The following is a 25,448-nucleotide window of genomic DNA, read 5'->3' as shown; positions in this document are numbered from 1 at the left end:
AGTCCGTAGTCGGGAGTGTGGATCGGAAAAAAAGGCCTTTTGCGTTCATGATCCAGGGAAACGGATTAAAACGCAGGCGCGACATTAGACCGTACGAAAAGGACACATTTAATTTACCACCGTTAATGTGAAAGAGCACGAGGACAAAGTTGAGTAGAGATTTCCACATCCATACTTCACTTCCTCCCATCTTCTTTCACTTGGTCTGATACGACCTTTAAAAGGTCACTTTGTGCGATTAAAGCCACAAAATTAAAAAACAAAACCTTCTCTTTTCTTCGGCATCGATTCCACGCGATGACGGTCGTTTGCGAGCGTTTCCTCTGACATCCTGGACCCCGTTGACGTGACGGCGTCACATCAGTTCCCGGGTACAAACATTCTATACGTTTCTAAAGTGCTCGAAGGCAGAGAAGGAAACAAAAGTCCCACGACAAGTTCAAAGTGCAAGGCAACACATTTTTATTTCAAAGGCCTAATTGGCGTTAAGGTACAGCATATTAAATATCGTTAGTCCAGAGACGGTCATCGCAGAGTAACATTACCATTCTTTCCTTTACATGATACATTCAGGCTGACTTTAAATGAGATATGTGTTGTTTTCTTTTTTACATATTGTTAATGTGGCGCTAACATAAAAAAAAAAAAAGCTGTTTACTGTAAAAGTCTGTCTCGTTTTAGTTTTTCATACCGCAGGTGCTTCCTGCTGTCGTCGGGCAAACGCTCAAAGTTCATAATCGTCTCCGTTCATTTCTGATGGCTTACCGTCTCATTAAGACACTTTTTCATTTCGGTGGTTGGATCTGATTTGCGGTGGTTAGTGTTTGTGATGGCTCCTCAAGGAGCCGTATAACAGAATAAATGTATTTTACATCCCTGCACATAATGTTATACTTCAATAAATATAATAAATAAAAAGTACAAATATCTGAATATCGCGGGACCAGATCGCCATCAAAGACATTTTCTTTTACTTCTTTTCTTGTCAGTGATACATTGCAACCAATTGCTGGATCCCAAAAAAACAAAATAAAAAAAAAACATGACTCAGTGGATGGACACTTGTGGAGACGGGAGAGGACGAGCCGAGCTTTTCTCCATCCGCGTACATTCTGTTGTTCCTCACGGAAAAAAAAAACAACCCTTCAGCTCCCGACGTCCAGTCTCGGGGGGGGGGGGGGGGGGGGGGGGGGGAGATCGTTTAGCTTAAGCACTCTGTGTTGTGTTAGTGTTTGCAATGTGGAGGAGTCACAAAAATGTCACTTTGTTGACAAAAAAATCCCTTTGCTGCAGTCGAGGTTTGTTTGTCGCTCCTTCTAGTAGTTGACTTTTCCGGGAACCTGAACATTCACGCCGCTGTAGTCCACCATGTACATGGGCCACTGCTGCGGGAAGACACACAAGCAAAGAGAAGACGGTCAGTCAGTCAGTGGCGGTGGTTTCTGCGATCATATGTCTCTTTGGTTTAACTCGCTAAAATGTTTGTTCGTATGTTGATCCTAACTTTTCCAACTGTTGTGATTTGGGAGCTCTGTCTCCTAAAACACCGTTGGATAGTTTTGTACGACAGAAACCCGTGGAGCACGAATGGCCCCGTCAACTGTAATCGAGGAAATTGGACGCCGGCTTTAGCCCCAGTTAGAACATTCGCTTAGCGTTTGGTGGGTGTGAACGCGGCGTCACTGTTAGGACAAGATGAGGACACGGAAATAAAAATAAATCGATTGTTTTCCTTGATGGCCATTGATCGTTTCCGAACCCACCCGATGCCTCACGTCTTCCACGTTGGGCCGAAACCAAATTTAGTAAATCACAAATTTGCACCAGGGCCTTTCTGTGTGGAGTTTGCATGTTCTCCCCGTGTGTGCGTGGGTTCTCTCCGGGTTCTCCGGCTTCCTCCCACAGTCCAGAGACATGCAGAATGGGGTCAGGTTCATTGGGGACTCTGAATTGACCGTAGGTGTGAATGTGAGAGTGAATGGTTGTCCGTCTCTGTATGTGGCCCTGTGATAGGCTGGTGACCTGTCCAGGGTGAACCCCGCCTCTCGCCCAATGTCAGCTGGGATTGGCTCCACCCCCCGCGACCCTTACATGGATAAAGCGGTAGACGATGGATGGACATTTGCACCTGGCTAGTGGTTACTATTTATGGATTGAAAGATTGAGCTGGTCCCATCATACTACTTCAGTCACTGCTCTCGTGTTTCCCCACATACCATCACTGGAATCTGATTGGTCGAGAGCCCCAGGTCCGAGGAGGCAGGTACTCGACTGCTCTCCTGGACTCGCTTGCGCTTTCGTCGGTTGGTGGAGGCGTCTGTTCCTACTGGGGAGACAGAGGGAAGCGGATTCACTCTCAGACGGCAACGGCACCAAAGCTCTACGTACCACGAAGACACAGTAAAAAAAAACAAAAAAAACGGAACAGCACCTACTGTACCTGTGTTACAAGGCTGGCTACAGATCTCTGCAAAAGGCCTGTGAGAGAGGAGAGACTGGGTCATTTCAGGCGATATACTGGACTTGTTGTTTTTCAGAATTCCGTTTCAGGCTCCGTTTATTTCACGACTAAAAAGACAGAAAAATGAAAACATTTCCCCCCGCGATCTACGTCTTTGCCTCCATTCTGTCACGTTCGACTACTGTTCACGGTTGCAACACAATTCACATTCGCCGTTGAGGAAGAGTTATTCTTTGACTGGATTCAAATCTGAAGCGTAAAACAAAACATAATGAGCTTAACCGCCAAGCACATGCAGCCGCGGCGACAGCGAGAGACACGCTACTCACTGTAGCTGGCTCTTGATGGAGAATGATACTTCCTCGGCGGCTTGGAGGATTTTCTCCAAACACACGATGTCGTAGGTGTTGGGGTTTCGGAAGGGGACGTCGTCCGGAAGGCCACTGACTTCCACGGACTCCGGGCTGCCGCGGATCAGCTTGTACGGGACCACGACGGAGCGGTCCAATCCCAGAGCCTCGCCTGGACACGACACGACACGAGGGAGCCATAAGATACAATAAGTCACTTTCATGAAAGATCCGCAAAACAACAGACGAGTTGCTGTATGTGACAAAATCAACCCACCGTATTTCTTGTTGAACAGTTCCTTGACTTGCTCTCGCAGAACCACCTTCTCTCCCATGCGGTTGACGTCGTCGTCGTCTGCGAGGGCGAAGAGAATCGGTTAGAGCGACTTTCAAAGATGGAAATTCAAAATCCAGATGAAGAAGACGTTCTTGAAAGAACATGTATCTGCTCACCGCTGATGGAGGCGTAGGCCTTCTTCAGTAGAGTGACTCGCCGGGGTGCTGGTAAAAATATTAATATTACACGACAATAACTTTAGTTCTGTGTAGTGAGATTATGTTGAATTATTAATGATTATTAACGATCCTGCTCCTGTTACCTGGTTTTGGAATGAGTCCTTGAAAAGGTCTGCAAAGAGGTAAAGTTAAGAGGATTAAGGAGATTTGACAAAAAGTTATAAAACAGAAAACAAGTTGATGACACATTCCACTTATGATGTTTCATCGTACAGAAATTTATTTTATGGTGCTTCAAATATGGAAGTCTTTTGTCGTATGTTTTTATGAAAAATAAATACATTTTGAGCCGATTCTTGTCCTCGTTCTTCGCTGAAGAACAGATTTCACGAGGATGAAACAGATTTCACCTAAATTGTGTTAAATTAGAAAAATCAGAGCAAAGAAATCAGATTTTTTTTCTTTTACTAAGAAAATATCCTGAAATTTTTAAGTATTACTTAACAGAAAAGGGCATTTTTTAAAAAGAATTTCTGTATTTTGGTGATAATTTGCATAACAAATAAACGATTAAACAAAAAAAAAAGCAGAACTTTCTCCGCTTGTGGCTTCAATTGCTACTTTTAATCTGCTGCTGGAATTTGCGGAGAGGCCTTTTTTTTAAGCTATTTTCTGACATTTTAGATTAATTAGAAAAACGTATCGGATGAGATAAGATGAGACTTCATTAATCCCACGCGGGGGGAAAATTCACTTGTTTACAGCCACAGCAAGAGTCAAAGGCGTCAAAGGAAGAGGTAGGAACCACAAAAACATAGCAAAATACACAATAAAAATGGCAAAATACACAATTAAAATAGCAAAATGAACTATAAAAAGTGCAAAAATTGCCTTGTGGAAGACGACTACAGTTGTGTAGTGGTTAGATCAAGTACAGGGCTGCGTGACTGCGGTTCCCACCTGGTGATGGTGAAGTGGATTTTGTCGGCGACCGCCAGGATGCGCTCCAGGTTCTGCGAGCCGAAGGTGCAGGGCTTCCTGAAGGGGATGCCGGGGGGGAGGCCCTCGATGACGACCGAGTCCGGGTTGTTCTTGATCCGCTTGTAAGGCACTTGCACCGGGTACTTGATGCCCAGCGCCTCCCCGTACTTCCTGTTGAACAGATCCTGGACCTGCTCGCGCAGCGTGTTGGCCAGGTCGATCCTGGACAGCTTGGACTCCAGGCACTCTGCAGAGGGAGGGAGGGAGAGAGAGAGAGAGAGAGAGAGAGAGAGAGAGAGAGAGAGAGAGAGAGAGAGAGAGAGAGAGAGAGAGAGAGAGAGAGAGAGACTTGGCAGATTAACGTCTAACCATGAATCTGTCTTGTTTCGATGGCAGGAGGCGGGTGAACCCACCTGAGAACCCGGGTCTCTTGGATGCAGCCGCAGCGTCCTCCGTTGCTGATGCTGCGTCCTTGATGTCCACATCTTTGGGGGGGAACACACAACAACATTTAAAGGTTAAACATTTGGGGGATTTTTTTTTTTTTACTTTGTCCCTCTCAAGATTTACTGAACAACGACAGGCGCTAAGAGCTGCTCCTCGTTCCGGCTGCAGGAGGAAAAAATCCCTGCAAGGACTTTTCTCTTTCTCCTTTTTTAGAAGGGCGGTATTAACAATGGAGCATAAACTGGAATTGACCTTCACACGGACGTTACACTTTTTGTTGCCCAATATAGCATTGATTTTCATTATGACCTTCCAGAGGGTTGGATTTTTCTTTATTCTGACTAAAGCGGCATGAGAGATTCCTGCAGGTTTACTTTTTGTAGTGCAAGTACGGTAGAATGTATCGAAAAGTACGTGTAAAAATGAGCCGTGGCTGCAACTTTTTAAGCGGAACCGTTGAGTAAATCTCTCATTCACGGCACACGCATGGTGAATAATAAATCCTCCTTCTTTTCTTGTTTTGGTTCAATCTGCTCAAACAAAACGATGAGGAGGCCTGGTCTGAATAGCAGCACATCAAAGGCGTATGAAAACAAATCCTAAATATAATGAAGGAGTGTAATATTTGCTGGTATTTCTCAAAATGCATTTTGGAAACATGAACGTACCTGAATCGCAGACGGGGACAGAAGGCATTTCTTGTTTTATTGGGTCTGTCAACAGCTCAGGCCTGGAGACGAATAAAGAGATTAGAATATTTACTCACGTTAGCCACAACCGTGGTAAACTGTTGATGAAGAAAAGTATTGTGGACATGAATATGAGATACCTTTTGATTACAAACTGGATGTGGCCGCCCGCAGCCAAGATCTTGCGCAGCTTGGCCGCTCCGAAGCAGTTGGGCCGTCGCAGGGAGATTCCCTCCGGCAGCCCGGTGACGTACAGCTCCTCCGGGTACATCTGGAACTTGGAGTAGGGAACCTTGGCTGGTTCGGGAAGTCCCAGAGCTTCGGCTACAGGGAAGAGGAAGAGGACAGGGAACGAGAGAGGAGACTTTTACTTCATGGAATGAGTCCGCGCGCAATCTTTGCGAGTACAAACCTGCAGGACTGATAAACTAAGAATTCAAAACAAGATCCCCAGTCAAACGTTAACGAATATGAACGACGGTGCCGCTGCACCACCACCACCACGCGTCGCTTACCGTACTTCATGCCGAAGAGGCTCTCCACTTGTCTCCGCAGCTGAAGAATCATTTCACCGATGTCCTCCACCAGACTCCCTGCTGAGCGCCACGGAGCGGGAAAACGTTTACACCGTGAAGGTCACACGGAGAAAATATTACACCAGTTAGCGAGCGGGCGTCTCCTCTAGAGCTGCAACAGTTAATCGATCAGTAGTGGACTAGTAAATGAATCGCCAATTACTTTGATCATCGATTAATCGGTTCGAGTAGTTTTCTATGTTAGAAAAAGTCAAAATTCTCTGAATTCAGCTTCTTAAATGTGAATTTGTTCTGGTTTCTTTGCTCCTCTGTGACAGTAAACTGAATATCTTTGGACAGATTAATCGATAATGAAAATAATTGTTAGTTGCAGCACCTACTCTCCTCACCTGTGAACATTACTACTTTTATTTAAAAAATGGTCCTCCCCACTTCGCCAGCTACATTTTGATAAATGCTCCCTGTCCTGCGTTGACCTGGTGAAGACAAACCGGTCGCGTGGTGTTGATCACTTTATCACCAGAGACGGTAACAAATGAAAATAAACCCCAGCTAATTATTGACGCAGATGCGAATAAAAGCCACAAATCAACTTCTACTGCACCTGAAATAAAAGCAAACGATATGAATTTTAGTCGTAAAATTCTCATAACTACACACTGAACTTTCTGTGACCCCTGTGACATATGGGAACATGGACATGAGAAAAATGAACCAGTTTCATAACTGCAGCATCATCTGCATGTCTGTTGTTCACAGAACGTCTGGATCAAAAATATTTTATATATATATATATATATATATTATTTGAATATATTTTATTCCAGTCTGTCGCCCCACAACAAAATCCACACCAACAAAAACAATCTGTTATCGGCGGTTTCTCTGATGATAAAATATCTTTTACCTTCAGAGGATCTTCTGATGCTCTGGGACGTCGCGCCGGGCGAAAGAGCTTCAGCTGCAAGACGCAAGAAAAACATGAGGACGGGCAGCGAACATTATATACGACAAAGATTTAAATGATGTGATGTTTTACTCCTGATGGTCTAAGTGACTTGATGGTTTAATACTGATTTAGCTCAAGAAAAAAAATAAAAAATAATAAAAATACATATATCTTTTATCAGTAGTCTTCAATTTCATAAAAAAAGTCAACAGCTTTTTTGCAGCAACTATTTGTAAAATTGGTGTAATCGTAAATACAGGGGGAAGCAGCAACTTACAAGTATATTAGAATGTAAAGCTGCAATAATTCAATACTATCATCTTTCATATTTCAGTGTTATTGCACGACAGTAGTTGTTTGATTACATCACGTTAACATTTTACAAATGTTTAAATGAATTATTCCAGGCAAACTTAAGTCACATTTTACAAAATTAGCTACAAAGTTTGAAATTGGTGTAGTTTTTTCTTGATTCCCCCAAACAGACTAAAACATCTCGGTGGGTCTCCATATTTCACTTTAGCACAGTTGAACAAAAATTCTTTTAATAAAAAGCATGTGCAACAGAAAAATAAAACAGAAATGTGTCATTTGCTGCACTTACCTTCAGTATGTTTCCTTTAGTGGTCATTTTGAAAGAAAAGAAAACTTAAAACATGGAACAATCAAATAAATGAACGAAAAACAAAAAACGCCTCTTGAAAAGTTCTGTACGCTACGACCGAGATCACGTTGAGTAGACTGTTCGTTCGCCGCAGCGTTGCTATGGCGATACCCTTCACATGTAAACGGCCTAATTTTAATATATAGAAAAAGGGGTATCACTAGAGCCCGACCGATATCGATAGTGAGGAGTAAAACATTTCCGATACCGATATATTGGCCGATTTGTATGTTGAAAAAAATTTTGGGCACTGATTCCTAAGTGGTTATGTAAGTAATAATTATAATAAGTTATTATTCTATGTGGTTATCAAACTCTTATGACAAAGAAATGTAATTGAGGCTTGATATTTTACAGTTTTACCATAAACTTTATCATAAAGAAACATAAATACAACCAAATATACAGAACTATATATATTTTAAGGTAAAATATAAACATAAATGCACATCTTAACTGCACTGTTGATCTTGTAAAATAAACTCTTTCATATCGGCAAACGTAAACGCAGATACTGACACGCCTGAAAGGCTGATTTAAATTTAAATATAAAAAATATATATTATTTTTATTATATTATAATAAGTAAATTCAAAAATTTAGATCGGCCAACCGATAAATCGCTCTGGCTCTAGGTATGACAATATCACACACTTGTTACAACACTCTTGATTTCCCCAAGTTTGATCAAATCACATTTTGTCAACCTTTTTTCGTGTCGGTTCAAGACACGTTTGCACTCACATCAAGTTGTTGAGCTTTTTTTCTTTTTTTTTTATGTGTCTTTTGAATTCAACTGAAGGGCAGGTGAAGTTCAGTCTACTCAAAGGTCCTTGGTTGACCTCAGTCTATTCAACCCTAATGGTTCAGAGGTGAGAGGTCATTGGCTCTACGGGTGACAGGTGAGGTGTGTTAGGTGAAGGCACAGGATTGTTCGAGGAGCAGTTTGTTCTTTCTAACACACTAACTAAGGAGAGTAACACTCGATGTCTGGAAAATGTGCACAGTGCATCAGTTTGGATTAATGTCTCTGATTTATATAAAAAAAAAGAGCAGAGAAATTACTTTTGAGTTTATGATCTGATTCAGTGGAATGTCTGCGGCTGATGCACTTTGCCTTTCGCAGATGAGAGCGAGCGTTTCTAAGAGTGAGGGGAAGGGACACGCTACAGTGGGTCGGAATTGGGGAGGTGGGGTATTTTAAGGTTGGGGTTGTGTCTATTGGGGGCTGAGTGGGAGGGGGGGGTTTGGTCGTGGGGGTAGGTGGGTGGTAGTGTTGAAGATAAAAGTATCTGAGAAAAGTGGTTTTCATACGTGCTGCAGCTTATTTAGCGCCTAAAAAGGGGCCATAGTGTGGTGGTGGGGGGTGTCGGAGCTGGGCGGCACCAGGGGGTGGTGGAGGTTTGGAAGCTGTGGGCGGTGCCGGGCGCTCCAGGAGCTGCAGTGAGAAGGATGTAGATGAGGAGGAGGACGTGGCTTGTGTTACCTGTGTGGTTTTCCACGGGGTGATGGGGAACCGAGGGAGCGGGGGGGGCGGGGGGAGCGGAGGGCGAGGCCGTGGCTGGACACGGTGCGGCTGCGACGGGCTCGGCCACAGACTCGCTGGGCTCCTCCCCACTGGTACCAGCCTCTGGACGAAACACACACACGCAGACAGACACACACAGACACACACACACAGACACACACACACACACACACACACACACACACACACACACACACACACACACACACACACACACACACACACACACACACACACACACACACACACACACACACACACACACACACACACACACACACACACGAGAGAGAGACAAGCAACAGGAAACTTGAGTTCAGACTGATATTTCCTGTTTTATAACTTGAATTTTTTTGATTATGAATTTAAGAACATGAGCTCCGGAAATTTTGTGAAAAGTGCTGAATTTTTTACATTTACAGTCACATAATTTCAATGCTGAAAATTTCAGTAGTAGAAATTCTACCCCTTTTAAATTTCAACGTCTGGTGAGACAGATTTGCTTTCATGTCAGAAGCTCTTTTCCACAAATGGAACACATCATTTGGAGCTTCTCCAAAACCGGATCTTCCAATAACTGATGAGACTTTTTGGTTCTTGGCTCTGCTTTTCCCCCCCAACTACCCAGAATGTTCTGTTTATACACTGGCAACACTGCTATATGTCATTTTCACGTGCTGGTAGATGAGTTCAGGCGACGGTTGAGATCGCTCAGAGGTGACGAAACTACAATGTGTATTTCCCCTCGCGAACCAGCAGAGGGCGCTCACTATCAGCTTGACCTGTGTCATGCCCTCTTGACCTTTCAGTGAAGCAAGCCAGAAATGTTAAGTATTCTTTTTTTTCGTTTCGAAAATGGGCGACACAAGCAAAGCAAAGTCGTCCCGACCGGACGAGCACGTCACCAAAACATCCGAGAGGTGACGTGTGGAAGTACGTTTTGACTGTGTGTGTCTGAGTGGCCGGGGAGTGGGGGCGGGGCTGGGCACATGACAGCACAAGATGTTACAGCGCTGATAAGTGTCGCTGGAGAGGGAAACAGTGTAGAAAGGGACCATAACAAAGTCTTGCTGTTGACATACGGTCTGTTACATTTGGGCACTCTGGTTTATATTTCAAGGAGTATACTGTTTCACTTATTGCTCACTTACCTGGCACTGTAACTTGAATGATTTCCCCATCCGGAGGCTCCGTTTTAATCCTTTTCAAAGGAATGCAATCCCCTGACGGGCCTGCGGAGACACAACGGTTCAGTCAGTCCCCGGCTTTGTGTGTCACGGCTGCGTTTCAAAACAGATTTAAGTCTGCGACTAGTATATAGTTGAACTGAATGGACTGCAAAGAGAGTTAAACACGGCCTTTAAATATTAATTCTACAGTATATATATACATATTTATATGTATATATATATATATGTATATATATATATATCTTACGTCAGACAGCCAAAAAAAGATGTAAAGGTTTGTATGATGCACATACCTGCTTCACAGTCAGCCATGGGACTCACGCACGCACTTGTTGATCTGTGGAGTAAAATGAAACGTGATTTTATTTATTATTCTCCGGTACGACGAGGGTCAGCTGACTTCCCCAGGCCCGTGTGGGGGGACATGAAACTGCTCAACGGCCAAACACGGGCAAACATTTGAGATGAATTAGAATTCGTGAAGTCGTGCAGATTTCTCTTCATCTAAACGGCAACATGTTGTTCTCAAATGCGCGGCACCGTTTCCCTCACCAGCGAACACACCACAAAGCTATATATATTATATATGAAATGACAGGATATGAAGAGGAAAAGGCACCAAAATTAGGAAAAATTAAAAATATGACTTGAGGGCTGTCGCCAAAATTACGTCACGTTAGCAACGTAAATAAGAAATTCCGTATAGCAGCATATTGAAACTCTTTCATTCTGTCCAGTTATGACTGCTATACAATTGTTGTACATGCCACACTTGTCTAATATTCTTGGATTTCGGCGCTGACCTGCTGCTGAGAGGATTGCCGACCAGCTCGGCCGCGGTGGGCGGGATGCTCAGATTGTCGGGGAAGCCGTCGTCGGGCGCGAAGCCCGGGTCGTGCTTTCCCTCCTCCCGCGCGATCTTGCCGGCAGCTTCGACAAACAAAAGACACGGGGGAGATAAGAACGAACGCTGCGTCTTTTTAAAAAGATATCATATTTGAATCAAATGAGAGCGATAAATGTTTTGGGCAGGACATTTTCCACTTGGTGGACAAATTATCATCATTTATACATTTCTGTGCTTCATGCTGTCATTTTATCTGAGGCTAAATCAAAGGAAAAAATGGCATTAAAACAAAAATTTAAGAAGTAATTCATCGTCTTACCGGTGAAAATCCTTTCATCAAACATTCTGCAATGTAAAAAAAAAAGAAGAAGAGAGAAATGGGTCATTAGTCACCGAGTTCAAAGAGCGTTCAAGCTCTGGGGGGGAAAAAAAAAATCATGACGCAAACCTATACATGAGGAGAAAACACATTGTTCACGGCTCATTACTCACATTATTTGCTCTTTAAACAATCGAGAAACTGAGTCACTTTCTTTTGTTGGCCCTGAATCTCTCCGACTTAAAATAACCGTGTGGCTCTTCTGGCGTGTCTCCCACCGAGACGCTCGTCTCCTGCTGTGATCGTAATTAATCGTCAGACGACTGTTTCTTCATGTTTATTTACATCTATTTGTAAAACCTATAACTGATTAACTTATGAATCTTCCAGCCAGTGAACGGGGGGGGGGGGGGGGGGGGGGGGGTGTATTTATAGGCACTGTACACTTAGAATTAATTAACTACCTTTAGTAAAGCAAGATGACTTAATTTTTTATATTTCATGGTCTTAAGCTTTTACATAAAGCTCCAAACGCAAAACAAACAACAGCCGTTTTGTTTTTTTACCTTTAAAAAAGAGGTTATGTTTTCACCCTTATCTTGTCGGTTGGCTTAGTTGTTAGCAGGTTTACACAGGAAAATCTAATTTCTATCAAACTTGGCGGAGGGAAATCTTGGTGCGGATGTGGATCATGAGGCAGATCCAGGAATTTTTTTGACTATTTTCTTTAAGCATGTTTCATGACAAATAAATCATAACCCTATCGAGCCACTTCCCTTTTCCTTCAAAAGCTGCTTTGACAGACACGGACGCCGTAAAATTGGACATTTTCCGGAGTTTGCCTTTCGGCGTACGACGAACAAAGCAGGAGGTTGGTCCGAGAACATCCGGAATATTCTGTGGCGTCTGGGTAAGAGCGTGCAGGAGGGAGGCAGGACGTGATGGTAACGCCACCGCGGAACAACTGTTTTTGTTTTCAGTCATCAACGCGTCCACTCGCGCGCTGTGAATTTTTCCGGAGATTTTCTTTGCTGAATTCTCACGTGTTCTCACCTTTTTCCGGAAATTTTACTCGTGGGGTTGCTGGCAGGAAAAGTTCAGGAAAATGTCCAGAGCTATATTTGCGGACATTTGGGTTCTCGCATACAAACCCCTTTGGAAAATTTCAGAACAATGTTCCGGCTTTATATTTCGACTAAAAGAAGTAGATAATCATAACTAGGGTTGTTTGGCCTTGGCTGAGATTTGTCCTTCTATTAATAATTTTTTTAAACCACTTTTGGGGTAAAAGAGTTCTAGAACATGCGAATGTGTGTGTGAATGTGTGTGTGTGTGATCTGCAGTGTAAAGCATGAGATATCACCTTCGAATGATTAATAGCAATTGCAGAGAGCCAAAATTTGGGGTTTCAATTAAAGCGTCAAACCATTAACATTAACGATCAGTTTGTTTAAAAAAAGAGAATGATCATGAGACTGTCAACGAAAGAACATGCCAAAAGAGAACATCAGGGCCCTGCATCTGGAACATCCCTCAATGACGATGGGGGGAAAGTGATGTAAAATTCTGAATTAATCACATTTTCAATCTTTCCTAATTGTGTTAACGCTAATGAGCCGCCTGCAGGATTCGTTAAAAAAGATGTGTTATCTCAAACAAGGCGTGGTGGCTCATTTAAATCAGCTTAAAACAAATGAATGGAAGAGCGGCGAGCCGTTAGCGGCGACCGCGCTGGCAGGGGGAAAGTCATTTGGGAACGTGGAGGGAAGCGGTTTAGCAAGTCGGTGGGACACAGTGTGCAGAGGCGAGCAGACGTTTAAGAGACAGATGGTAAAGGCTCGGTGGCTTCTTGTCCCAAAATATACGAGTTCCAGAAGCGAATGTCATACTGTAGTTTGGTGGCGTGGAGCTGGACGATGGCGTCGTGGCAAGAAGCTAAATCAAACTTAATTAGACTTTCATGACTTTCCCTTGAAAATCTACTTATATAAATTACGAATGTCCGGTGCTGTGAAAAGATCCCCGGAGATTTACGCCCCTGCCTGGAAGCGGCATATCATGCTCCAACAACACTGGAAAGATTGGATTTTTCTTTTGTGCATCTTAAATCACTCCTCACCGTTTTACTATGAAGCGGATTCCATGGCGCTCGTCCAGGATGCGTTTGAGCTTGGGAACGCCGTAGGTGCACGGCCTCTTGAAGGGGATCTGGTCAGGGATGCCTATGATCTCCACGGCCCCCGGGTCGCAGGCTATCTTGCGGTAGGGGACAGGCACCATGTGATCTAGACCCAGGGCCTCGGCTGGAGAGAGAGGACAAGTAAACAACCAGGGTTTTGCAGACATTAGAGCCTGAATGATATATCTGTTGGACGATGATATCGCACCAATACGAACCTTTCGCCGACATGCCCGAATCAGCGCTTATGTTTCCCGATATGAAATCTTTTACTGTACAGAAAACTTTTTGCGTAAAATAAATTGTTTCTTTTCTTAATTCAAGTTGTTTGTTTTGTGTTTTCTTTAAATTTTTGAGTTATTTATGACAAAGTTTATGGCTAAACTAAATTATCTAGTTTCAATTACATATCCTTGTCATAAAGGTTTAATAAATCTAAGGACTCATTGACAAATTCAAAAAAATTATATATATATATCGAGCGATGTATCGGTATCAGAACACTTGTACCTGAACATCGGCCCCCCAGAAAATCCATATCGGTCGGGCTCTAGTAAACATGGTGTGATATGAAAGAATATCACAAATTAAACTTGAAGGGAATGATAATCGTTGTCGTGGGGAAACATTGGAACTGATTTGTGTGGATATGTTTTCAACGAGGCTGGTTGAGCTCTTCCGACATTTTTTCGTGTAGGATTTAACGGTATACTGTGTTTACAAGTATAAGTCTCTGAGGAAGAGATGATCAACACCGAAGCAGTGACCCCAATCCATCAACATCCATAGATACACACAGAATCATCACCGTGCGTGAACAATTAGCTCGAGGAGGCGGAGGCACCTTCCTAAATTTACCCTCTATACGTGATGCTGAAGCCCAAACAAAAAGGGAAATGCAGCAGAAAGGCTCCTACTCACCGTATCTGCTGTTGAACAGAATCTGAACGCATTCTCTCAGCGTGTTGATGTCTTCGGTTTCCCGAATGAATGAGTCCCATTTTTCTGCAGGGTAGAGAAGTGTATAAACGAGAAACAATGGCTGTCTGGTGCTTTGTGTAAAAAAGTTTATCGGAGCTTAAACATTCAATTGAGCTTCGCTTCATTGTGGCGCTAAAGATCTGAAAATTAATCGTCTCCATCTACTCAATGTCAACTCGCAATCGTCTTAAAGGATTACTGTTGACATCTTAGTAGCTTAGCCCTTTAATGATTAAGGGTTAGTAATGTGGTTGAGCAAACAATGCTTAGCTGCTGAATGAGCCCCACAAATCCGAGCAGAACAAGGGGAAAGAATAAAACAAAGATGTCAAACAAAACTAACAAAAATCCTCTGATTTCTTGGCTAGCAGATTTGAACTTCTTTTAAAAATAAAAGACTCTGCAGAGCGCTTTTAATTTGAAAACATTGCTATAGGAAGTAGAGCCAATGGGAGAGAAGGGTAGACTTAACTAGCCAACATCAAGTTAGACAGGTCTTTTTTTTATCACCCATTCATATTCACTCTTGCTAGCATACTACACGTGTGCTGGCTAATCAGGCAAACTGGGACAAATCCCGGTCCCCATCCCAAACGCAGCACTCGCTCAGTCTGTCTAACTTCAAATACCCGCACAAATATATTGTGTTTAGATCAAAGTTGACATCTTAAAGACACGTAGACACACTTCAACCGTACCTGATTTTTCATGCACGATGGAGAAGAGTAGCCTCTTGGATATGTGGATGCCGGGAGGACTCTGACCCTGCTCGCCAGGTAGCCTTGTTGTCTCGTCTGACATTTCAAAAGGGAAATGTATTCAGCTATTAATACATTCAGTTCAATTCTCCTTCAATTTCACAAAAGGAATGTTCGCTCATGATCTGCACATTCAGTAAATAGTTTCCCCAGCCTTCGGTATTACTTGACCAACAGTAGAAGATTATAATGATAATAATAATAATAATAATAATAATAATAATAATAACAATAATAATAACAATAATAAATTTCATTTATAGAGCACTTTTCATTGCTAAAAGCAATCTCAAAGTGCTAATGAAGATGCAATTTTACCAGTAAAAACTAATTTTCCTGGTTCTTGTTTGCGCTGTTTTTCTACAATTGAGAGGTTTAGGTACTCTACTCGCAGAATTTCAAACACAGGTAAGTGAATGCTCCTGACTCATAAGCGGTGTCATTATTCGGGGGCCGCCTTGTACATTTGAAGACTGATTGCGTCACAGCTGCGATGGGAATCGGCTGTCCCATTTCGAGGGCTCCTTCAGACGTGGCCGTCAAATGCGTCCTTCCATTTCCAAACAACGAAGGATCCAACATGTAGATCCTTCTGGGCTCTACCTATCAAGTGAGGACCAGCTCCTTTGATAGGCAACATCGATAAGGGCAAAACACCCTGATGACGGCAAATAGGAAATCTGTCAAAGACCAGACGGTCTAATTTTGAAAATAAAGGCCATCCGCCTCCGTCAGCCAGGTAGACCACATCCTCCGAAGGAGGTGGTCCCTGAATTGGGATACAGCCGTAGTGGCTAAGTCAAATGATTCCTTCAGAGATATGAGTATAACTAGGAAATGTGCTATAAAAGTGCCGCTCTGAATGAAATAAGGAGCTCTATAACTCTGACTTCACTGCAAAATCCAAATGATCTTTATTGTGACTTATGTGAATCTTTGAATTTAACCTCATTCACAGAGGGAATCTTTTTGGCTGAGGAAAAAGTCAAGAGCTTCCCGTGTTCAACTGTATTCACTGAAACCTTCACTGGGATCTATGATAAATACTCCACATGCATAATCCACCCTGCACTCCAAACGTGCACACCTTACCGTTGCTAGCGCCGTCCTTGGCGGACATGTTCTTGTCTGTCCCCGTCGTCCAGTTGGCCTGTCGGTCCTTCCCCAGGTTGAGGAGGGACATGGGTTTGAAGTCCAGCTTGCTGTCCGGGTGGGGTTTGGATGACATGGGCATGCCGTACAGGAAGTTCGACAGGACCGAGTTGCTGGAAGTGGCGGGACTCGATGACGGGGCTACCTGGGCGGCAGTCTTCCCCGGGCCGTGGCTGCTCGGCGTCACTGCAGCGGCGGAAGTGTTGTGATTGACGTCGTTGCTGGACTTGGCTTCTCGGGACAAATCTTCTGCTGGCCTGAGCAACAGAGAGGAAACCAGACCTAAAGACAACAGAAATAAATCCTGCCTGGAGGTTCCACTGAATCTCAACCAGATCGTTTGATCTCTTCGGAGGGTTACATACATCACAGCTTCAAGCCTCTTGTTTGCCAACTGTTATCTTTTGCAAAGCATCTCTTGGCTCATGTTGCCTTCGCTGCAGCAAAAGCAGCTGTTTTTGTTCTGACCAGACTTAAATATTATTATTATTATTATTATTATTAACAGGCTTTTTGTCACTTGTATTGCTGCTGTTGACAAAATACACATCGCTGCTCCTCGTCCAGCCTCTGTAGTGAATCCTGATAAATATTGCCAGTGGTCGTTATGAAGAAAACATGTTCTGGAAAGACTGACATGAAACCTGATGAAGTATTTTTTCCACAGCAGATCTAAAACATTGTTTTTTATCCCTGACTAACACACTGCAGTCTGTCTGCTGCCTTCTAACTACGGAGGATGACGAGGCAGCTTTGTGCTTCCAGCCAAACACTAGTATGCGTCTCTGGAAATCATTAGAGGCTTAAACTGAAAACGCCAAAAGGTTTTCATTCGTTCTGTAGCGATCCGATTGGGGAAACATCTGCTTTCATAATCTGATACGAGCGCTCAAACAGAAGCCCCTTATCCCATAACCAACAAGACGCCAGACTTCCCGCTTCTCGTCGCAGACTCACCGTTTCACCGTGAACTGGATCCGGTGGCTCTGCTCCAGAATCTTCATCAGCGTCTTGATGTCGTACTCAGACGGCTTCTTCAGGGCGACTCCCTCGGGCAGGCCGTGGGCCACCACGCAGCCGGGGTCCTTCTGGATCCACTCATGAGGCACGGGGACCAGGCTGCTCTTTCCCACGGCTTCACCTGCATATTGCATGGGGCCGAATTAATCCTTGCTTCCGGTACGTTAATTATTTATAGCAGAAATGAGTGTTTCGATTCCTCCTTACTGTAGAGTACAGTGAAGACTTCCTCCACCATCTTCCTCAGAACGAAGACGTTGGATTGAGCATCTGACGGAGCGCGCGGTTTCCCGTGCTCACCGTCTTTACTCGGTTTGCCGAGATCGCCTTCCTGGTCTTTGGTATGGGAATTTGCTGTGCTCAAATTTTGCAGACATGGCGCCCCTGAAGCCAAATGACAAAAGTCATATATCGCTTTTTTTCTTTTTAAACCTCAGTTTTTTTAAACAAGCTCACAAGAACACAACAGAACATTCTGCTTTCCTTACTACTTTGAAGGATCCAAAGGAACCCCCCAAAAAACCCAACCCCAAGATGATTGAGAGACCTCCTTCTAAAAGTAATGAATATGTCACCTTATGAAAAATGGCGCCGTGTATAATTAATGACTTGTTTTGTCTTTAATTTGTCTTTCAATAAAATTAATGACTTGTTTAGAATGTGCCTGGGTAAAATGGAAGCGTCTCTCCAACAATCGGTGATTAAGTAGGCAACATGAAGCCACTTGGTTCAAGTCTTCCTCATTTGTTACGGTTGAAGGCCACGCGGCTCCCTGAAACCACACAAAAACAACAATTTACTTCTATTCTAATAATGTGCCGAGCAAAAGCAGAGTGGAGCTACTGTTTCGCTGTGAACCCATTTCTAAACTGCGTAATGGGAGGTCTCCGCCCCTTAAATTGGTGGTAGTAGAAGCAGGGAAACGTTGTGGAGTCCGGGGACATTATTTGCCGTCAAATGTCCCCATTTAGCCTCCCTGTCAAGAAAAACTAAACATCGCCACAATTTTCTGCATGTGTCAGAATTGAGAAATGGGGTCACTGTTGTTCTAAAGGACAGTCTGCTCCTTCAGTTTGTTCAAAGTCAATTGAGGGATGACCTTGATCTGAGACCTTGACCATAACCTCCTTAGCAACTGGACCCTTGCAACATCCATTTGAAACTTCTTCAGAAAGAGTCTCTGACATGTTTACTGGCTGTAATTTGGCAAACTTAACACATAAAGTAGCTTCCAAATTGTGGTTTGTTTAATTTGGTTTTATCTGATGAGGGGCAAAATGTGTACAACTGCATCGGCTTTATTGATTATTGATTCAACTGTTTGAAACTCTGAGCTGCAGCAGTTATTGAGGCTTTTTAGCTGAATATGCATTTGTGCGACCACAGACACAAGTGCATTTTATGTAACGTTCTCTCATCTGTCGCTATGACAACATTCCCAGCGACGCTTGGGAGCGGCGCTTACGGCAAAACTTGTAGAAGTCTGTCTGGATTTCCCTCCTGGAGTTGAGGAACACTCGGCCCTTTTCCGTGCCGACGGCGATCACGCTGTCCTCGTGCACGGTGACGCACGCCACCTCGGCGTTGAGCTTCGACATCGCCATGCACTGCAACACAAGGGACACGGGCGTCATTCACTCGGAAACTCTGAGGAAGACATCTGCAGCTCACGAGTTCATCAAGGAAACTGATTAGGAGAAGATCTGCGGTCTGATTCTCTTGGAAAAGATATTTCATCACGCCCTCGCATATGATCACACAGTTATGCATATCATCAATTTCTGTCGCTCGGTGCACAATGGCACAAAAATACAATGCAGCTGCTTATTAAGATGATTTAAGGGGTTGATTTTCACTCATTTGCTTTGCGCAGTTAACCTCCTTGACAACCACAGACCACGAGATGAGAATTGAACTGTGTGTGTGTGTGTGTGTGTGTGTGTGTGTGTGTGTGTGTGTGTGTGTGTGTGTGTGTGTGTGTGTGTGTCGGACGTACCACCGAGTCCAGGGCCGACACCAGGCTGGTGAGGATCTCCTGTCGGGCCGACACCGGCGGGACCTGCTGCGGCTCGCCCCGGGCGTTCGGCCTGATGCCGTCGCACGCCAGCTTCCTCATCTGAGCCATGCCTCTGCGGGGGGAACCAGATGAACACGGGTTAGGCAGGCTGCCACAGTGCGATATATCGACAGAAGCCCTGCGTGTGCGTGCACAGGCAGCAGTGAGCTGCATTCAAAGCAGGACCTTCAAACGTCATTTCAGTTTGGCTTTTAAGCAAATACAAGTCTGAGCTTCCATCTCATACGAGAGATGTAGTGGAAAAAAAGCAGTAGCGTCGATTATATTTTCCATTAATTCATTAGTTGTTCGGTCCATAAAATGGTTGATCCCATTTCCCAAAATCCCAAGTTGATGTTTTGTTTTGTCCACAAACCAAAGATATTCAGAGGAGGAGCAGAGAAAGCAGAAAATATTCACATTTCAGAAGCTGAATTTGATTTAGATTTTTTTTTCCTTAAAACGATAAATTGATTACCAAAAAAAACTGTTGATGATTAATTTAGTCTTTCGTCAATTGCTAATTGATCCATTGTTGCAGCGCTTGAGATTTTAGCAGGTCATGTTTACTATGTTCATCATCCGAGTTTAGCGCATTTGCACATTAATATTTGCTGGGAACCATCAATGTCTGGACAACACTTTGTGGCAATCCATCTTGTGGAAGTTGAAATATTTCACTGGAAAAGTAAAAAGCCTATAGAACCATCTGGAGGTGCTAGGTGGTAACCTCTGGGAAACTTTTGACATCATCTCCAAATTTATGGAAATCCATACAATAAAAAACCCAAATTGCGAATTTCATGCTGAGGTGGGGAAGTTATGGGATATGTAGTCTCTGCAGCGACTTCTGGGTCTTTACAGTCGCTGCATAGTGGTATAGTGCCACATAACCCAAAGTCCAAATGTCCAAAAGTCCAAAAAGCTAGACAATGTAAATAAAGGCAAAAGAGGCAACACAGATATGGGTTGCTAAAGGAAAAGAAAAAAACCCACGGTCGGCTAAAGCCAGGCACTATGTTCTCATGGCAACTGAAACCCCGTCTCCTTGGAAACTAATCTCGGGGCATTTGAACAATGCAGCTCTGGCCTTTAATCTCTCCAGACACTGGGAACCATTATACTGGCCTCTGGCAAGCCCAGACCACTGACTCAATAGAGAGAGAGAGAGGACAGAGAGGTGGAGAGAGAGAGAGCGAGCCAGATAGACAGAGGAAGAGGAGGGTGGGTGTGGTGGGGTTTTCAGCTGCACCAGTCTGAACGTGCCAAGTCTATTGGCCATCTAAATCTGCCTCCCCTGGGGCCACAGCAAACATTACCCCCCCCCCCTCCCCCTCCGCCGCGCCCCGCCCTCCTCCTAAATTATTACGGCCTCAAAATAGATGGCCTCTTTCCCTCACATATTTAAAAAAGGAAATGCAGCGGGGAAGGGAGAAAAGGAGAAAGGTTTGGGATAAGCTCAGGATAATGCCATGTCAACCGCTTTGAAAGGAGGGGAGCTCAGGCATAATGTCACACCGCCGTTACGGGGTTTCGCTGCGAATGTTTAACCTGTTCGCTGTGGAGCAGCGTTGAGAAATGAAGCGACGCGAAAACCAAACTAGGAGTCTTTCGTGAAAAGAAAGAAAGAAAAGAAACCCAACATTTGTTCAGGCACTTGCTCCGTTGACAGAGAAAACTGCTCACTGTGATTCCATCCAAACTGTCACTTTGACGGGAAAAAGAACCCAGCCGGCCAATCCTTGATACTGGGAGCCACAGGTGTTGGAACCACGTGTAACGTCGTGGACTTTGTCCTTTTCGTTTTTCCTTGGCTTCGGGACAAGAGTGGTCCGCGATACACTTAAAACACACGCGCATCCATCCATGCACACAATCGTCTCTCCGCATCACAAACATCCTGCATTCCGACTGCATTCCCTGAATCCCGGGCAATCTGCCCGAGTGTCGCTTGAAGCCGTGACCTTTAAATGAATTTAAATTTGCCCTGAAACTGCATTAAAGCGGTTTCAGAGGAGCAGCCCAAAAAAGAAAGGCTGTAAAGAGATTAAGCTGTTTACGGACATAGGGGGGGGTACGAGTCAGTCAAGGTGACGGTGGTGTTTTTTGGGTTGACCAAGGGTAAACCAGGAAGCAGTCGGGTTTCTTTACAACGATCAAATGTGATCACATGGATTGAGAAGGGGGTTTATTTACACCAGCAATCAACTGACTATCTTTTGAAGCACTGGGTTTTGCAAATATTAAATATCACTTATGTTCTGAAGACAAGTCGTGGTGGTAATGTTACTCAGATGCCGTGTGCACAATGTACGTAGAACTTATAAGCACTAGAGCGGCAACAGTTAATCGATTAGTAATCGACTACTAAATAAATCGCTAACTATTTCGATAATCGATTCATGGGTTCAAGTAGTTTTATGAGTAAACTGAATATCTTCGGTGTGTGACAAAACAAAACATCGTCTTGGTGGTTTTCGGAAACATGATCGACATTTTTTCACCATGTCATGAACCAAACAACTAATCGATTAATCAAGAAAACAATCGACAAGATTAATCGATAAGAAAAATAATCGCAAGTTGCAGCCCTAATGAGCACATCATTGTACATGTGGATCGATCTTTAACATACAGTACGTGGGGACTACATGTGCTTTTACAGGTAATATATGGTAACGCACAAGGTCCACATTACAGATGTATGGGTTTCCAGGGTGTGGACATTTATCGCGACGTAAAACACACACACTGACACGCGCCCACACCCACACAGGTGATTTCAAAATGTGTGAGGTCAGATGGGCAGGGCCAAACTAAAACCAAGTGAGGTAAACAATCTTTATCCATTTAAGCAATTGGCCACGCTCTGTTTAGCTGTGCCGTCATGTCATATTAAATCGCTGTCTTGTACATTCAACAAGTCAAAGTCTGAAATGATAAACAGTGCCTGCAACACCACTCTTTTTCTTTTTTCACTGGCCTTTTTCTTTGTGTTGTCAAAGACCGCACAACACATGGTTGTACATTTGGATTGAGCCACAAAAAAAGTTTATTTGACGATGTCGTTTACGATCCGGTTGGCGATTGTGTTATTTCGGGGTAACTTATCATCACATCAACAAAAGACAGAACAACAACAACAACAATCTTTTTCTTTACGTCCGGAGTCCGAGGCGCCAAACAGGATTCGCCGGGAGGGAAAAACAAAGATTGGCCAATGGATGATTTTTTAAAAATTATATATATTTGTATAATGTGAAACCACATGATGGGATTTAAGCACGAGTGCCGTAAATAAATGAGTCTTTTCTCGTCTTGTGGATTCAATCGGCACAGACACAGTTACTGTACAGCTGACAAAAGTTTGACTCCAGTCAGCTGTTTTCTTGTTTTCTTCTTCTTCTTCTCTCTTAAAGTACAAAAGTACAACAACCACACAGCTGAGAGCCGGATGTCAGAATAAATAAATTAAAAAAACACCACTAACGCTGTCTTGACTCTCTGCAGCCACACAACAAACTTGATCTTTTCAACCATCCAATATCTTTGTTTTTAATTTTTTTTTATAATAAACCCCTCCCGAGTCGAAAGTGCTACTCTCAGCTACGAGATGACGGCTAGCGATAGCACTGTCATGTAGCAATGGGGTCGCTCCCGTAGTTCACCGCACGTTAACACGGTGTTTAACAAGGCTGCAATCGACTCGGTTGATATTGTCGGTTATTGTCTTATTAATATTCGTATTGTCTTCACTTTGGAAAGTTTAAATGTGTCGCTTCGCCTTGACACTGGCTAGCTTCGCTTTGTTGTGTGTCCTAGCTGGTGACGGCTAATAGCGGCTAATAGCGGCTAATAGCGATGTGTGTACGGGAGGGGATAAATTGGAATAAATCTCCGAATCATAAACTCGGGTCCGGCGCTTCCACTGCGGGGAGCTTCCCCCCCTCCTCTCCCTCGCTCTCTGGGACGACTTCACTGCTAACTAACAGTTAGCTCACTACTCTATTCACCATTATGTTTAACTAACGAGGCTAATTAGCCACATTAGCGACTTAGCTAACTAGCTAGCTTAAAGTCGCATTAGCCCCCCCCCTCCCTCTCATGTTAGTTAGCTAGCTAGCTCGCTAACTGGCTAGCTTAAAGTCGTATTAGCTCCCCCCTGCGTTAGCCCCCCTCTCATGCTAGTTAGCCAGCTAGCGCTAGCACTTTCCCCTTTCATCTCCTACAGCCCCCCCTCTCCCCCCACCTCCCCTCCTCCACCAGCAGCAGCAGCAGCAGCAAATCCAGAAATTATTAGGTTATAATCTGCAATTCCATGTAATGTACAGCGGCGGAAAAGTAGGCAACACTACGTCGAAGGGTTTCGCGGTGTGCGGCGACGGCAAAGGCGGCGGAAAAAAAAAATCTCTCACCTTCAATTAAGCGATTAAAACGAGCCCTGGTCGCCGTTGTCAATCCCGGAATAGGTTTTATATTCCCCCCGTTGTTTAATCCATCAGAAACGCGCACAACGCAGCGCCGCGCCGTCCGCTAAAACATCGTAATCCGGAACATCGGCGTCGACTTCGACCGCACGCTTTTTAATCTCGATTATTATTTGTGTATATTTTTGTTTCCCCCCCCCCTCTCTCTTCAGTTTATATCTCTGTTTTGTTTCCCTCCCCCGTCCCTCTTCACGGAGCAGGGTGTCCCTTTCCCCTCTCTTTGTTCTGTAATCCAGTAAAATTGAAACTCATTCGCCTCCTGCTAATCCCAGCCCGACTCAACGACAGCATCTATTGGCTGCAGATTTACAGACAGGATTAACGGAGGAACCTCTGGAAAAACCCCTCGGGGGCAAAACACTGCTCACGAGGGAGGGGAAATGAACCCATGTCAATATATGTGTATATATGTATATTTTAATTTTTTAAAAATTTCATTAGACTTCATTAGACTGTGTGTGTGTGTGTGTTTCATTAGACTTCATTAGACTGTGTGTGTGTGCGTGTGTGTTTCAATAGACTGTGTGTGTTCGTGGTGTGTGTGTGTGTTTCATTAGACTGTGTGTGTGTGTGGGTGTGTGTGTGTGTTTCATTAGACTGTGTGTGTGTGTTTCATTAGAATGTGTGTGTGTGTGTGTGTTTGTAAGTGTGTGCGCATGTCTTTCTATACTTGAGAGCACCAATTTGTGTGTGTCTGTGTGTGTGTGTGTGTGTGTGTTTCATTAGCCTGTGTGTGTGTGTGTGTGTGTGTGTTTGTGTGTGCGCACATGTCTTTCTATAGTTGAGAGCACCTGTGTGTGTGTGTGTGTGTGTGTGTGTGCGTGCGTGCGTGCGTGCGCGTTCCCAACTTCCAGAGACAGTGTTGCTTTAAGAGAATCCCTCACACAGATGGCAGGAAGGTGGCTCTGATGTGACAGTTGTACTGTCTCCAAATTATTTTTAGGATTACAGATCTGTCCAGAGTGGATATCAAAGTCGCTCCGCAGGATCTTCTGCACTATGAGTTACGGTGTGTGCTCTTGTGAGTTCCCTAAAAATAGACCATGTCAAGTTTTGATGTAGGGCAAAGTTCATATCCCCCGGGGTGGGGGGACAAATAGTTGTCTTGGCTTTAATAAAAATAATCTATCTATAAGAAACCATGCATACTGTATAATCCACTGTGTCATTGTAATCTGGCTACTCTCATAATTTTTAGTTAAACTTTAACCATGAGCAAAAAACAAAAAAATGTGTTTTCACTGTGATTCAGAAAATGCAAAATGGCATTTAAAAGCACATTTTTTAAAATCTTGTATTAACTCGTCTTTATAACTCACGTCTGCAAATTATGTAATTACAGATCTATTATGTCATCATCATCATCATGACCAGTCCGCCCTCCATAGCCGAGAGAGC

At 43.8% G+C, this 25,448-nt stretch overlaps 1 protein-coding gene across 6 annotated transcripts; it reads right to left on the bottom strand.

The window, feature by feature from the left end:
- Nucleotides 1-445: 445 nt before the first annotated feature.
- Nucleotides 446-24,227, bottom strand: gtf2ird1 (GTF2I repeat domain containing 1). 6 transcript variants are annotated; one of them, XM_035624872.2, is made up of 27 exons: nucleotides 23,979-24,227; nucleotides 19,504-19,636; nucleotides 18,973-19,114; nucleotides 17,715-17,891; nucleotides 17,445-17,628; nucleotides 16,428-16,744; nucleotides 15,276-15,371; nucleotides 14,518-14,601; nucleotides 13,537-13,720; nucleotides 11,418-11,443; nucleotides 11,055-11,181; nucleotides 10,545-10,588; nucleotides 10,213-10,293; nucleotides 9,020-9,163; nucleotides 6,828-6,881; nucleotides 5,900-5,980; nucleotides 5,525-5,708; nucleotides 5,364-5,425; nucleotides 4,662-4,733; nucleotides 4,228-4,495; nucleotides 3,411-3,439; nucleotides 3,265-3,312; nucleotides 3,089-3,166; nucleotides 2,791-2,983; nucleotides 2,432-2,478; nucleotides 2,217-2,326; nucleotides 446-1,385 (listed from the first exon to the last, which is right to left on the bottom strand). In XM_035624872.2, the coding sequence occupies exons 2-27, from the start codon at nucleotides 19,630-19,632 to the stop codon at nucleotides 1,317-1,319; spliced, it is 3,030 nt and encodes a 1,009-aa protein (XP_035480765.2). In that variant the 5' UTR covers nucleotides 19,633-19,636; nucleotides 23,979-24,227; the 3' UTR covers nucleotides 446-1,316. The 6 variants fall into 6 exon arrangements, with proteins under 6 accessions (XP_035480765.2, XP_035480767.2, XP_035480769.2 ...); XM_035624874.2 differs by having other exon boundaries at nucleotides 2,217-2,323; XM_035624876.2 differs by having other exon boundaries at nucleotides 2,217-2,323; nucleotides 2,441-2,478.
- Between the last annotated feature and the right edge of the window lie 1,221 nt (nucleotides 24,228-25,448).

The sequence above is a fragment of the Scophthalmus maximus genome, chromosome 2 (assembly GCF_022379125.1).
Source record: "Scophthalmus maximus strain ysfricsl-2021 chromosome 2, ASM2237912v1, whole genome shotgun sequence".
Taxonomy (NCBI): Eukaryota; Metazoa; Chordata; class Actinopteri; order Pleuronectiformes; family Scophthalmidae; genus Scophthalmus; species Scophthalmus maximus.
Note: the sequence above shows the minus strand (reverse complement) of the source record. Positions and strands in the feature narration are given on the sequence as shown.

Coding starts and splice junctions, on each gene's coding strand:
- gtf2ird1 (XM_035624872.2), bottom strand. CDS start 19,632: ATGGCTCAGATGAGGAAGCTGGCGTGCGACGGCATCAGGCCGAACGCC. Junction 19,115..19,503: donor TGTCGGCCCTGGACTCGGTG/GTACGTCCGACA, acceptor CTTGTGTTGCAG/TGCATGGCGATGTCGAAGCT. Junction 17,629..17,714: donor AGTCTTCACTGTACTCTACA/GTAAGGAGGAAT, acceptor TGCAATATGCAG/GTGAAGCCGTGGGAAAGAGC.